At 35.1% G+C, this 15,962-nt stretch overlaps 1 protein-coding gene across 2 annotated transcripts in view; it reads right to left on the reverse strand.

The window, feature by feature from the left end:
* Positions 1 to 5,693: 5,693 nt before the first annotated feature.
* Positions 5,694 to 15,962, reverse strand: part of LOC110465330 (receptor-type tyrosine-protein phosphatase epsilon-like) — a 222,920-nt gene continuing 212,651 nt past the window's right edge. For both annotated transcript variants that reach the window (XM_021521082.1, XM_021521073.1), the window contains exons 19-21: positions 13,837 to 14,018; positions 10,399 to 10,534; positions 5,694 to 9,974 (exon numbers count right to left, since the gene is read on the reverse strand). In XM_021521082.1, the coding sequence (XP_021376757.1) occupies positions 9,228 to 9,974; positions 10,399 to 10,534; positions 13,837 to 14,018 (1,065 nt within the window). In that variant the 3' untranslated portion in view covers positions 5,694 to 9,227. The remainder of the gene's footprint in view (positions 9,975 to 10,398; positions 10,535 to 13,836; positions 14,019 to 15,962) is intronic.

The following is a 15,962-nucleotide window of genomic DNA, read 5'->3' on the forward strand; positions in this document are numbered from 1 at the left end:
TAACATTTCATTACTTGTTTTTATTCTTGAGTAAAAAGGAATGTAAGAAGTGTATAAAAGGGCAGGGTAACACAACTGCTAATGTGTGAGTGACATTTTATCACCAAAGTCACGCTAAAGCTGTCACAGTCACACTAAACCTGTCACAGTCACACTAAACCTGTCACAATAACCATGTTGTCAACACTGCTAGGTCACCATGGAAACATCTTTGTCACAGTAACAAATAAATGTATGGTGTCAATAAAATTTGGTTGCTATGGCAACAGACCAATGGCAACTCAAACACAGTAACAATCCTTTGTTAAAACGAGATCAGGCTCCAAGATCATGATCAATTTTCCACATAGTCTGGATTCCAATTTTTGTTTATTCATGTCCAAATGTGATTTTACTAAGGTGATATGTACAATATGCAATAATTCACTGAATTAAGTACACAATAAATGTTTATTTTTGAAGTTTTGAAAATATAACTGTGTCATGACCCCGTTCCTAGAACACCATGGTAACATTGGACTCTCCTCTTGATCACAACCTTAACCATACACAGGTAATGATTACATGTCAGTCTGGTTAACTTACCAAGTATATTACAACACTACAAATGCAACATCAGTGAACATCGTGTAGCAGATAGTATAGTATTGGGTGGTAATATCACAGGCGTGAGGACAACATATATATAGGCCTAAAGATTGGAATATTTTGTTGTAGATATATAGAGGCAATTAAATTTTATAGTTCTTTTACTGAACATTTCGAATGATGTGATCTGAAACACTGAATAGACATACTTCTGGGACCACAACAATGTATCGGATGTTGTGATAACGATGTCAAAATATAGAACATGTTTTACAGGTTTTGTGCATTTTCATAAAAAAACACTAGTATGGTTTGTGACAGGTACATTTTAGAAAAATATCCCGTACACAGGTTGTAATTCTTTTATTTGATCTCTGAACCTGTCTTTGACAGAACTGTATAATTTTTCTACCGTAAACACCACAACTAAACTTGTGTTCGATTTACCAGTCTTAAAAAATAGCAATTTTGAAAAATTGTACTATTTAGTATATTGTAAATGGTTTAGAAACTACCAACTCGACCTAATAAGATGCCTAGTAATTTGGAAGAAAAATTGAATGAGTTCAGAACCTTCCAAAGTTCTAAAAACTATCCATAATACAAACAACTAAGTTGGTAAATTATGATGAATGAATGGAATGCTCAGAAGAGAAAAAGGAAATGGGGCATTGATAACGTGTAGAGCGACATCTTCATGAGTGTTTAAGTGAATTTGTGAACTTAAAATTTGTCATTATTCCTATAAAAACATTTTACACTGTAAATGCCATATCCATACAGTCTTCTTTATATTTCTTGTTATTGGAGTATTTTTATATTTTAGAAATTGAAAAAAAATGCCTTTTAAAATCTGCATTTATTTCAAATTAGTTTCATGTATGTTTGCTTGTGAATAGAATAGTCGTCTTCCATGGAGGGTCGACCATTAGTATCAAAATTTACCCTTGAAACCTGCAAATTAGAATTTACAGATAGATCTATAAATAAATCAGTCCTTCTGCATTTTTTATGAAAATGTGTCTCACAACAAACATGTGAAATCCAAAAGGAAGCACTAAACAAACCTTTTGTCCCTAGATATAGATATAGGTCGTTTTCGTTTAAACGGTCAAACCGGTCGGACCACTGTTGTTCGTTTATTAAATAAGGTCGGACATAGCAATCTGATGTTGCTTTCAGGCTAGCCTTGACAAAGCCTTCATAAACATTTGTAGGTCCGCCAGGACTTTTACCCGAAATTGTTACATTTATAAACGGTCAAAGCTGTTGTTCCACATAAACGAACAGGCCCATATTGTTTGGTATTAAACAGGTTTCATTTTGATGTTTATCTCCTAATCACTTGAAATTTTTAATTCATAGGTATGGAACTTAGAACATAGAATTATAAATATTAACAAATAAACATGAAAATGCACAAAACTTGTTTATTTGGACACAGTTATTTAAAAGCCTGATTTAAGCTTAGCAACTTGACAAAAAAAATAATAATATATATATATTTTCGAAAGGATTAAAAGTCAAAACTCAAAATTAGATTTACAATGATTAAGATGCTCATCTCAAGACAAGAAACGTAAAAAACAATCTTAACATATTTTTCTCAAAATTTGCACTGAAGATGTGTTACACTTGATTAATCTCAAAATGAACTGCCGTTCCAGGTTGAAAACTTGAGCAAACATATTTTAGGTGGTTGAACACCTTAAAGCATCAATAAATCATGTAAAGGATGTTTTCTTCTGAGGAAAAGTGATATAAACAAACCCAGCTAACAGAGAACATCACAGACTTGGTCAGTAAATAGGTATATTGCTGAAAAATTGCATACAATGACCACAGGAGTTATCTCTCTTTGTATTGATGGTGAAACAAACAAGATAATTCAAACAATGTTTAGTGACGATGAGTAAAGACTGATATAAGTCTGTAAGACTTTACCAAATTGAAACATGATTTTACAAACATTAATTAGTGATTTTTTGATTGAATTGTAAAAATCATAACATACCACATCACAAATGAAAAGGATTGAAAGAAAAAGAGCCATTAAAAAAGGGGACTCTTGGAAACAATAACATAAATACCAGTTATAGCCATACAATATAGGTGAACAATAATTCCAACATGTCCTGGTTATTTAGAATGACGCCTTAAAATTTACTTTCAAATTTGTTTAATTTATGGATTGAAGTAAAAATTCAATTCAGGGGAGATCAATATATGAAGACCTGTCAGTTCAATCAACATGGTACAGATGTGGTTTTGGTTGTTGTAATGTACTTTCTGTGGCAACCATGTGATTGATACTATAAACTTGTGTTTAAACTGAAATTATTGAATGTTCCCATGTTATCAGTACAAGTGAGTGGACATGTAGGAGTGTAATTTATAAGAAATTTAGGAATGTGTTGTTTTAATTCTTAAAGAAGTTTAAAAAATATTTAAGAAATCAACTTGTTGGTGATATCCACAACCATATAAATTTGTGTGAGTTATAATCTATGTATAGTGAATCAGTACAACAAAGGTTTTCAATTAAATCACAATGGAGGTCCTCAAATCTATCACAACGTACCTGGTAGACCTTCAATTACATCCAAATTTTACATCTCTGTTACCAAATAGCCAATTAGACTGCTTGCAAATATGTGAAAAACAATTATGAAATATCTTATATTGAGAAGTAATTAATTGATTGTGTCTTTGGATCTCCTACGCTGTGTACCAGTATCAGACTTTACCAGCTGTTATCAGTTTAATAAACGTAGGACAATTTCTCTGTACTTAATACAAACTTTCGGTAAACATTTGTTGAACTTATAAGACTTTGAAAATCTTACAGGAAATATGAACATAACAGAGAGATATTGTGAAGCTTTCAATTTTTAATTGTTTTTCTTGAAGCCCACATAGAGCATAGGTTAATGCATCAGATATATATTCAGATTGTTAAAAAACCTTATGAAATTTAAGCTCCATACATGCTAGGCCAGTAATGATTCCTCTACATCTCTATCCAAATATCACACAGATAGTCAGCTAAACAACATGATTTAGGTATGATAATGATCAGGGAATGAGGAAGAGTCTGTTTTCCATAGGAATACATGAAGCACCAACCATTACTTGCTTTTTTTCACAGTCTTGAGAATGATTGAAACTTTTTGTTTACTTTTAACAACTAATTTGTTATCTTAGATCTAAGCAAAGTAATCTGCTGAGTGCTTTACACTGATTGGCTAGGCATTGGCAATTTTTACCACTGCAACCCATATATTTTAGTTCCGGCTGATTACTGCCAGATTTTAAAAAGGTTTTCCTGTGTGTATGAAGTCGGTATGAAATCAAATAGTCTTTGACAAATATATTTTCATTTATACTATCTTTACTATCACAACAGCTAGGGTCAAAAGCATTCCATGGAATCCAAACTGCCAACATTATAAATCGTAATTATTCTTAAAATATTTATTATGAGATTGCAGCATGGTGCTGGAGCAAAAATCTTTCCAAAAAGCTATGTACCAATAATGAGCAATAAAGGTGACTATGATGTATATATCTATAGTGAGTTAAGTGTGAAAAAACTCTCCCAACCTCTCACTAAAAATGTACAAAAATATAAACAATCTTATTGTACAACATACAACAACAGTTCATTCTTGACTTTGTAAGTCTCATCTGGGTCGGATTGTTACATTTTGTCATTGTCTGGGCCTGAAGTAACAATTCAAATTAAGTTGTAAAATGAAATGACTTCCATATGAAGAAAATCTCATTTATGTTCAAGGTTTTTTTTTTGTTTTTTTTTGAAAAAAAATATACAAACAACTCTGGAGCTCTTGTCCCTTTTCAGCTCTGATGTCAAATGATTTAATTAATTACTGTTTTTGATGACTTAAAGCCAATAATTTCATAATATTTTCATTTTTAGGAATTACACTCAAGTCACCAGTTGAATAAGAAATATGAATAAATCTAGAATTTTTTATCAAGAGAAAAATATATGGATTATAACTGTTGAAGGTTCTTCTCTCCTGTATTAGTGAAATCTGTCTCCAATGTTTTCACCTGTGCAGCAAATAACACCACCCCCTTATTGGGACCACTACTCCTCATGTCTCATACCAGTTAGGAATGTTTATTAAATCTTGCATGAATAGAAGAGATGATGATTTTTGGATGGTCTTAATGTACAATTGACAAAAAATAATGTGTGTGAAAGATCTAACCACATATGTTAAAAACCAAGAGGCCCATGGGCCTTAACGGTCACCTGAGCCTACAGTATTTATTTTTGTTGTTGAAATATGTACCAATTTGAGTAAAAAATAGTATAATGTTAACTTAACTTTGTCAGGACCATGAGCTGATCATTCCTAGACCAATTTTAAGTGAGATCGGCCTATTAGAACTTAGTAGCAAAATAGCGGCCATGGCAGCCAAATTGTATTTCTGATTGACCCGAAAAATAACAACACTTTGTCAGGACCATGAGGCGATCATTCCTACCAACTTTCAGTTCAATCGGTCCAGCAGAACTTGACTTTAAGTTTGAAATAGGTTTTCAAAATGGCGGCCGTGGCGGCCATATTGGATTTCTGATCGACCCGAAAAATAACAACACTTTGTCAGGACCATGAGGCGATCATTCCTACCAACTTTCAGTTCAATCGGTCCAGCAGAACTTGACTTTAAGTTTGAAATAGGTTTTCAAAATGGCGGCCGTGGCGGCCATATTGGATTTCTGATCGACCCGAAAAATAACAACACTTTGTCAGGACCATGAGGCGATCATTCCTACCAACTTTCAGTTCAATCGGTCCAGCAGAACTTGACTTTAAGTTTGAAATAGGTTTTCAAAATGGCGGCCGTGGCGGCCATATTGGATTTTTGATCGACCCGAAAAATAACAACACTTTGTCAGGACCATGAGGCGATCATTCCTACCAACTTTCAGTTCAATCGGCCCAGCAGAACTTGACTTTATGTTTGAAATGTAAAATGTTAACGGACGACGGACGACGGACGACGGACGACGACGGACGAAAACAGATAGCAATAGGTCACTTGAGCTAAAGCTCAGGTGACCTAAAAACCACCAACAGAATTATCTCCCTTCATCCATAAGTCAGTGTTAGAAAATTGGGTAGTCTCCCTTTAGCCAAGTTGAGTCACTGTCCGACTTTGTATTGAAAAATGTATCAATCCAAAAACAATTATATTTACAAGGTAACAAAACAAGCATAATATACATGATACAAAATCTATTTAAGGAAGACTTTCAAGATTTCATATATATACAAGTATATCATCAGTGAATGTTGACACATAAGGGAGAAAGATTTTCTTCGGTTTTATTGGAATTTTTCGGAATGCAAATGTCATCACAACACTATAAACAATAGAAAAATTGTGTACATCTAGGCATTCATCATAACACTATATATATATTTACATGTTTTTTGTTAAGAAAATAGTTCAACAAATTAACATAATAAAAACAGAGTAAAGGTTTGGTCTGCATTACAAACATGTCAATATTCCAGACTTGGTACATTTTGTCTGTGTTGAGTTCTTCTTGAGGACTGGAATGATCTGTAATCATAGTAACAGGAGTCCTAATAAAAAACAACAATCTCATATACACTGGGTTGAGATGTGCTCGCTCCCGTGCCTGGTGAAACATCGTCATGGTGTTGGTTAAATCTAACATGTAGGTGGTAATTATTATATACACTAATTTATACACATGATGTCACAAAACAATACCCTTTGATAATTGCTGATGTCATTTCTCACAGCAATTTAATTAGATTTTCAAAATACAAATAAAAGACTTCCAATTAAACTTGTGTCATTTAAAAACTTGAAAAACAACTCAATTATAATTAGTTAGATGATTATGAAAACCAATCATCACTCGTTGGGGCACAGTGCTCAAGATTCATTTTATAATGAACATATACAATATGTTGGAAATATGATATGTCTGTATTATCTTTACTTCTTGAGCAAGTCTGGTAACTGAACACACTGATTACCAATAACAAGATAAGTCACCACTAACATGACAATATGGGCTCTACATCCGTTAATTACTTGGAGGAATAATAACAATTACATGTGAGCTCTACAAATTAGGCTTTTCCTTCGTGGCATTATAAAATTGACATACCTGACCTCCACCAATTTCTCAATGTCCCTCCTCAATTACAAAATGTACAGTCAAGTTTCACTTACAGTCACGTTATAGGCTTCCCTCCTTGTGATAAATGTTACACCCTCCTTGTGATAAATGTTACACCCTCCTTGTAATAAATGTTACACCCTCCTTGTAATAAATGTTACTAAATGGTACACCCTCCTTGTAATAAATGTTAGACCCTCCTTGTAATAAATGTTACACCCTCCTTGTAATAAATGTTACTAAATGTTACACCCTCCTTGTTGTATTTACTATTTGACTTTATTCTTCCTTGTGCAATGAACTTTACGCTTAAACATCCTTGTTATACAATTTCCTCCTATTTTTATAATATTTACGTTGTAGCGGAACTGGACTGGGTCGATCGCCGACAAGTAAGCCCAATGGGTTAGAGCATCCGTTTCAAGTTTGGAGGGTCCTGGGTTCGAACCCCGGTCTGGCCATGCAGTTTCCCATTCCTGTGACATTTAGCGCCCAGCGAAATATACCCACCAAAAGTGGTTTGGGGTCTCTAGTGACTTCAAGGTTGAAGACTTTGTTTAAGGAGGGAAGAATGTAGCGGAACTTGACTGGTTCAATCGCTGGCAACCAGGTAGCGCTATTTGTTACAATATCTATCTAAAAGTTTGGTTAAGTGATGGGAGACAAAGAATCAATCATTATGTAGGTATCTGGGCGCAGAATTAGGTGTCAGAACCTCGATTCTGACCCACAAGTTGTTGACCCTATTAATCAATTTATAAACAGTAAAATCATAAAATATTTCCATTAGGTGTATTACAATTTGGAATTGTTTTTAAAAGGATGATGTAATGAAAAAACAAATTCCCGAAAGTCTCGATAATAAGCCTGAGTTCAAAATGAGCCACAATTGAGAATTAGCCTTGGATTCCTTGCTGTCAAATATACCTCAAAAATAGACCGTCTTGAAAAACAGGCCGGTCTTGAAAAAGATGCATTGGATTCCAGGTAGGAGCACTTTTTCCTTGTCGGCCTACAGAGGTTTTACAGGTCAACATCACATGATATATTATTGCAACAATTTGATAGAGAAAATAGAAACAATTTAATTTCATTTAAAAAACTGTAAAACATAATGTTTTTCATGCAAAAAAAAACAACCTTTAAAATAAGCCATTGACGGCTTAATTACTGTCTGAATGACTTCGAAAACAAGACTGCCTTGAAAAAGCTCAGGCATTGAAAACAAGCCTGTGATTCCTTATTAAAATGAAAATAGGTCATGGCCTATAATTGAGATTTTAGGGTAGTACAATTATTTGTTTGTCCCCAATATGTGTACAAAAAAACACATGTGTCTGAAACTAATTCAACAAATCTGATAATAAATGCAGCAATTTAATTTGTATCCAGTGGTATATGGTTCATATGAAATTTAATCTCAATATTTAGTTCAGTTGCTGTCAAAATACTACCGCCGTTGATTTCAACCATCCTTTTAATCAATATTCAACCTAATGTTCAATTGATTAAACAGTTTTACACAAATATAAAACTACTTGATGTAAACATACAGATAAAAAATCTACTCTAATTGACATGATCTGTACTGGGAACCTGAACAGTTACAATGATTACCCAGTTAATGTAAGTAACCAAATACCTTGAGTAATCAGTTAATGTAAGTAACCAAATGGCTTGAGTAACCAGTCAATGTAAGTAACCAAATACCTTGAGTAACCAGTCAATGTAAGTAACCAAATACCTTGAGTAACCAGTCAATGTAAGTAACCAAATACCTTGAGTTATCAGTCAATGCGAGTAACCAGTTACCATAGTTAACCAGTTACTTTAAGTAACCAGTTACCAATGAACTAACAGTTACCGTGAGTAACCAGTTATCATAAATCATCATCTGCGGCAACTGAATATCATGTTATAATGACTCACAATGGTTACCATGAACTACCAGTTATTGGGAATAACAACCACCACAGTTACAGTGGAGAATGTAAGTGTCTGTGAATGACAACAACCACCACAGTTACAGTGGAGAATGTTAGTGTCTGTGAATGACAACAACCACCACAGTTACAGTGGAGAATGTAAGTGTCTGTGAATGACAACAACCACCACAGTTACAGTGGAGAATGTAAGTGTCTGTGAATAACAACAACCACCACAGTTACAGTGGAGAATGTAAGTGTCTGTGAATGACAGATCTTCATATCATTCTCGTTCACTAACTGAATTGCCAATTGTGCTGAAATTAACTGACAGCATAGGAATATGTAAAAATTCCTAGAGTCGGAATAAAATTTGTGTATGTATATCTGTGTATATTCATACGAAGAGCTTCACAGTTTTGACTTTTTTTTATGCGATTAGAAAATAAGTCTTACATCAAGACACTGGTCATTTAAGGTCACTGGTCCGGTCCCAGTACAAAACTTGATGTTATCAATCATAATGGTGAAATTTGAAGTGAAAGACTTTCGTCAGTTTGATTTTTGGTTTCCAGCATTTTCATTTCAACAGCATCAGAATCGGTTGCATCTTGTCGACGCAGTGTTGGCCTTTTGGTTCTGGATTCTCGAAGTGGTTTTTGAGTGGGCACAAAGTCCCCCCGGAAGATTTCTGAGTTAGAACTTCTCGAGGAGGATGCTGTGGAATAGAAAGCACTGGGGGTAGCCAGAGGACCGTTGCCGGAGAAGCTACTATTAGTTAGGTTACCATGGCCATTTTGTACTCGCACATTGTTATTTTCCTCGTATCTACTTCCCATGCGCACACCGTTTGCCACGGTTAAATTCGGCACCACAGGTTTATTCATTATTAAAGACTCGCCTTGGTCAGACTCATAAATAGACTCTGCAGAGGACACGCTAACACTGTCAATACTTGGGATTTGGAGATGAGCGAGTGCTGCCCTCTGTGTAGTAATGTGGCCTTTGGCTGCCAAATTCTTACTGTCCAAGGGTGGTTGGATGTCAAATCCCTGATGGAAGCTAATTTGTGAGGTTTTGGTGATAAGGTTGCTGAACTCATCATTATTGAATAGGTTGCCATGGAGACCGGACATGTCCACATGGTAGCCCCTGTTCACCTGGCCTCCTTTAGACGCTGGTCCAGTTATCACAATTTTTGGTTTGTCTTCTTGCATAATATCCAGCACGGTCACCACAAACGAGTAACAGAACACATATTCTACCTGTAAAATAAAACCATGGCTTTTTATTTGAGAGATTATGCAAAGTGTTTGATTATCTGGAGCAATTGATTTCACCATCAAAATATGCAGTGAAGCTAAAGTACCAAAGCAATTTTTGAACTGACAAACTACGATTGGTAAGACATTTATTGAGATAATGAGTTTTTCAGAAACACTAGTGTCCCCAGCACCATTTTAATATCAAGAGTACTAATAGATTCAGCACTTAATCAATCAAACTTTACTTTGAAAAAATGCCCAATTTTGTCAAATTTCCCTTAGTTGTATCCAATATTCCTCCATTCTAAACTTCAGTATCTGACATATCTAGAATGATTCATAAATATTGATACCTGCGTACCACTTCTCCATTGAAAACCAATAAAAAGTGAAATGGATACACTCATAATGTCATTTTACTTACGACATTTGGCACCAAGTCTGGGCGATTTTTCTTGACGACCCGCACAGCACCAAACACATCAACCTCACCCTCAGCCTTCAGCTGGTCGAGACAGATATTAGTGACACAGTATACGCCACAACGTGTGTACCCATCCCTATAAATTATAAAGATTGCCTGTATAAAACACAGTGTCCCTATAAAATATAAAGATTGCCGGTATAAAACACAGTGTCCCTATAAATTATAAAGTTTGGTGGTATAAATCACAGTGTCCCTATAAATTATAAAGTTTGCCGGTATAAAACACAGTGTCCCTATAAATTATAAAGTTTGCCGGTATAAAACACAGTGTCCCTATAAATTATAAAGTTTGCCGGTATAAAACACAGTGTCCCTATAAATTATAAAGATTGCCGGTATAAAACACAGTGTCCCTATAATGTTCTACTATACACAGGGATCTGGGTTAACAGATACATCATTTTGTTACTACAGTTGTGTGACCACACAACGCACCAAAAATAGCGTGCGCACACCGTGCATACATCGTTCACACACCGTTCGCACATCGTCCACACATGGTGCGCACAACTGTGCGATTAAACAATCGTTCGCCCCGTTGTGCGCTTCTTTCCGCACAACTGTGCGATTGGATACAATTTGTAGATCAATATTACGGAATGAAAAAAATACGGAAAGCTCGTATGCAATAATGAAAACTGTATGTATTATTGTAATATCTCATCACAGTAATGAAGATTATGTACAGTTGTACAATGCGTGTAACACAGCATCACAGTGACCGTTAGACTGTCAAGAATGGGTTTCGCGCCAAGGTAACAGAATATGTAATTAACAATTTGATGAGTTACCGGGATTTGACCTGGCCTGTACCTGACACATAGAGCTGATATGCGATACCGTATGACCGTAATGAAAACACAGCTGGACGTTTAGTATTTGTTATTTGCATTCGGTTTGCCTATAGCTCCCCTTCACCTGTGTTTTCACACTCCTGGCCCTACCCGACGAAATACGTAAGCGCCCCAGGCGGGGGAAAACTATATATCTACCGTCCAGGTACATGTAGACGGCTAGTGGCTATGTTTACCTGTATAAGGGACTGTGTTGTGATTTCACAGGTGTCGATTAAGGTCGTTTAAAAAATACCCAAAACACAATTTCTAAATTTAAGAAAGTATAGATATAAAGATAAGTTTATAGGTGTAGGTAGAATATAGAAACATACGTAAAAATCAAGGTTTATATGTTTAAACACGAAACCGTATATATCGTAAAGGCATTCTTCAATTTACACCAACCATGATTGTTATCGCACAACGTTCGTCCATCGTGCACACAAATGTGCGCAAGATTTGATCGCCCAGATTTTTATCGTTCGCACATCGTGCACACATCGTTCACACACCGTGCACACATCGTGCGCACACCGCACATCGTGTAACGTTGTGCGATCCCACAACTGTATATATAGCCAGTAATATTCGAGGGAACAATATTCCATGTGTACTGTTTGCTACATGTGTTTCTAACATCAGCAAAATTGGAGCATATACATATGTGTTTGAAAGATGACATCAGGGGCAATATCATATCTCAAGATCGTGGAATTTAAATCTGTGTACTGTGTAAATTTATAATTTCTTCATTTTGATAAAAAAATCGAAAAAGTTAGTCCAGTAGAAATAACCAGCTTAGTCTGCTTTTCCGTCTTTTCGTATTGCAGAGTTATCTGCTCTTGTGAGCAGGTATTGAATGTTACTTCATTAGTTTGTGTGAGAAAAATACGTCTTTTTCTCCAAAAATGATGACGTTACCCTCACAAACAAATGACGTAACAATCAATACCTGCTATCAAGAGCAGATAACTCTGCAATACGAAATGACAGAATATGGGGTTTCACAAATACATTCCATAAATAGTACCAGTTTACCGGTATACTAGGTTCTTGGTTTATTGTGTTTATATTTATCTAGCTGTTAGACATCATCTGGGGTGAAGCAATGCACTTTCTATCTAAACGCTACTACACAGAGTTCAGTGTTAACAAATACATTGTATTTAATCACAGGATAATCTAGTGATATCTAACCAATGTTTTTGTTTTGTTTTAAATTCTTCCAGTAGAAGTTTTGTGCATATTGTAATTTGAAAGGTTCAGAAACAGAGGAAGAATACAAAATATATCGACCAATGCTGCTTCAAATCCACAAAAGCAGGGAATACATTATACCAGTGATTTCCAGTGAGTCAGAAGTTAGCCGTTTTAAATCAATCGCTTTTCATGTATTATTCATAATGTAAAGAAGATACCTCTGCAGTCATTCAATTCCATGTATATATATATACGACTGAAAATGTCAAAACAACTCTTGTTCAGATAAAGATGAATTCATACTCGTCGACGTTCTTTGGTTCTTATGAGAAATAGATTTTCTCACTTATTTTCCTGACAGTCATGAAACAGTCTAAATTTCAAAATCACAAAATCACAATTTCAAAAGCTGATGAAATCATGAGGTTTAAACTAGGTGAAGTTGTTAATATTTCCAATATGTTCGATTGATGCAAAATCACATTCCAAACTCAAACATATTTGACAATTTAATCCTTTTATGATCCCCAGACCTTGATGAACTTCAGCTCAAGGCATCATAGTTGACAGGTACAATGATTGAAACAGTTAGACATACAAATGTTTTCAAGGTACACACTTTGACATAATATGGTATATATACTATATTTGACATTATACAAACAGGATTTAGGGGTATATATACTATATTTGACATTATACAAACAGGATTTAGGGATATATATACTTACTTTGACATTATACAAACAGGATTTAGGGGTATATATATACTTACTTAGACATCATACAAACAGGATTTAGGGATATACTCCCTTTGACATTATACAAACAGGATTTAGGGGTATGCTTACTTTGACATTATACAAACAGGATTTAGGGGAATATATACTTACTTTGACATTATACAAACAGGATTTAGGGGTATGCTTACTTTGACATTATACAAACAGGATTTAGGGGTATGCTTACTTTGACATTATACAAACAGGATTTAGGGGTATAGATACTTACTTTGACATTATACAAACAGGATTTAGGGGAATATATACTTACTTTGACATTATACAAACAGGATTTAGGGGAATATATACTTACTTTGACATTATACAAACAGGATTTAGGGGAATATATACTTACTTTGACATTATACAAACAGGATTTAGGGGAATATATACTTACTTTGACATTATACAAACAGGATTTAGGGGAATATATACTTACTTTGACATTATACAAACAGGATTTAGGGGTATGCTTACTTTGACATTATACAAACAGGATTTAGGGGTATACTTACTTTGACATTATACAAACAGGATTTAGGGGTATATATACTTACTTTGACATTATACAAACAGGATTTAGGGGGTTTGTACGTTGTTGCCATTCCTCCACACAGCCCATCAGGTAGATCATGGACTTGGAACTATGGGGAGTCTTTTCCTTGGCTGGCCAGCAGGTCAGTTGGAAAGTCTTTACTACTGCGTATTCGGCTGTGATATCTGACATACAGGTGAGGTTCTGTAAAACACTTTATCTAGTTAGATCTTTTGTATAGGGGAATTTACCCATTAGTTCACAGGTAAAAAGTCACTGATAAACAAATGGTCATTTGGCAAGTCATGGAAAGTTTCCTTACTTTTTTCACTCTGTATACAATAAGGAATAAGGAAGTTAAAAAATAAAACATAGGGGAGCAAGAGGTTCAATGGACATGTAATAATAATAATAATATACAGCATTTATATAGCCCCCTATATAATTTGTAATATTACTCTAAGGCGGTTTACAACATATGGATAATTAAGTAATGGTTATAATTGTGAAAACAAACAACAAAGGCTTGCAATCCCTTTCATACATTTAACAAGCAATGTGCACATAATTGAAGAAATAAAAGGGTGGTATTTACATGACGTCTTTGCAAAGATTCTAAAATGCAGACGTGAAGAGGTGAGTTTTTATGTCCCTCTTGAACTTGGCTAGGGTATTTGACTTCCTAATAGCAGATGGTAAGCTATTCCACAATGTAGCCGAAACCCTCCCAAAGCATCTGTTTCCGTAAGTCACAGTAAGAGATTTTGGGACACACAACAAAGATTCTGACTCCGACCGAAGTGATCTTGACGGCTGATACAGGGTAACAAGTTCCTGTAGGTACTGAGCAGCTGTTCCATTCAGTACCTTGTATGTGTATACCAGAATTTTGTACTGCGACCTGTATCGTACAGGTAACCAGTGCAACGAATAAAGCGCAGGTATGATGTGCTCTCTCGAGTACGAGTAACTAGCCGTGCTGCAGTGTGTATAGCTCACTTGGTATAAATCTCACAATAGTAACTTTAAAAATGGACCAGAAAAGTTAAAATATAATTTCATGGACTAAATTAAACTACAGGCCCATATATCATTACATTATATATGAATCTTGGTTACGCAGATGAACTTGTTAAAAAGTGTTTGCACTTCTGACCCATGCGATCTTAGAACCAGGTCATGGCCATGAACAGACCTGGTAGCCCATTATCCCATCATGCTACTGGTCAAATATCATCACACTAGGCCTAATGGTTATTGAGAAGTTTATTTTAAGATCTGAATACATTTGACCCCTGTGACATTAAAAGTGGGTCAAGGTCCTTCATTTGAACAAACTTGGTAGCCCTTTGTTCCAGCATGCTACTGGCCAGATAATGTGTAGAAATCATTTTTAAATTTCAATTCAATTAACCCCTGTAACCTTGTAGTAATTAGGTCAAGATATTGTATTTGTACCAAATAGGCAGCCTTTTATTCAAGCATGCTACTGGCCAAATATCATCAACCTTGGTTTTTTGGTTAATGAGAAGAAAATCTCCTTTAAGATTTTAACAATTTTGACCCCTGTGACCTGGAAAGTGGGTCAAGGTCCTTAAATTGAACACAATTGGTAGCCCTTTATCCCATCATGCTACTTGCCAAATATCATCACCCTAGGCCTGTTGGTTATTAAGATTATAAGGCATTTAAAGTAAAATGTTGATGCTTGACAGATGACAGAAATGGTATAAGCTCACTTAGTTCTTCAGGCAAGGTGAGCTAAAAATATAGCCTTGGTCATAACATTACCAATCACCAGCAATTAGTGTCTGACTCTTATATTATAATACAGGAGCCCCAAGAGGGCCTGTATCGCTCACCTGAATATTTAAGCAGTCATAGCAAAATATTCTCATTAAATATTATATTGCATTAAAAATATTTCCCTCGCAAACTTTGTTGGCTCCATCTGTTGAAACTACCAGCAAAATATTATTATAAGATTCTATGCTTTTTGATTCTTCTTCAGAAGTTGCTGACATATTTTTCCCTGTGATCTTGTAAGTAGGTCAATGTCATTTTCCTTCTCAAATTGGTTAGCTCTATTCCAAAAAGCTACCAGCCAAATCTTATGAATCCATTCCTTTTAGTTCTCAAGAACAAATC

Source organism: Mizuhopecten yessoensis, unplaced genomic scaffold (assembly GCF_002113885.1).
Source record: "Mizuhopecten yessoensis strain PY_sf001 unplaced genomic scaffold, ASM211388v2 scaffold1579, whole genome shotgun sequence".
Classification (NCBI taxonomy): Eukaryota; Metazoa; Mollusca; class Bivalvia; order Pectinida; family Pectinidae; genus Mizuhopecten; species Mizuhopecten yessoensis.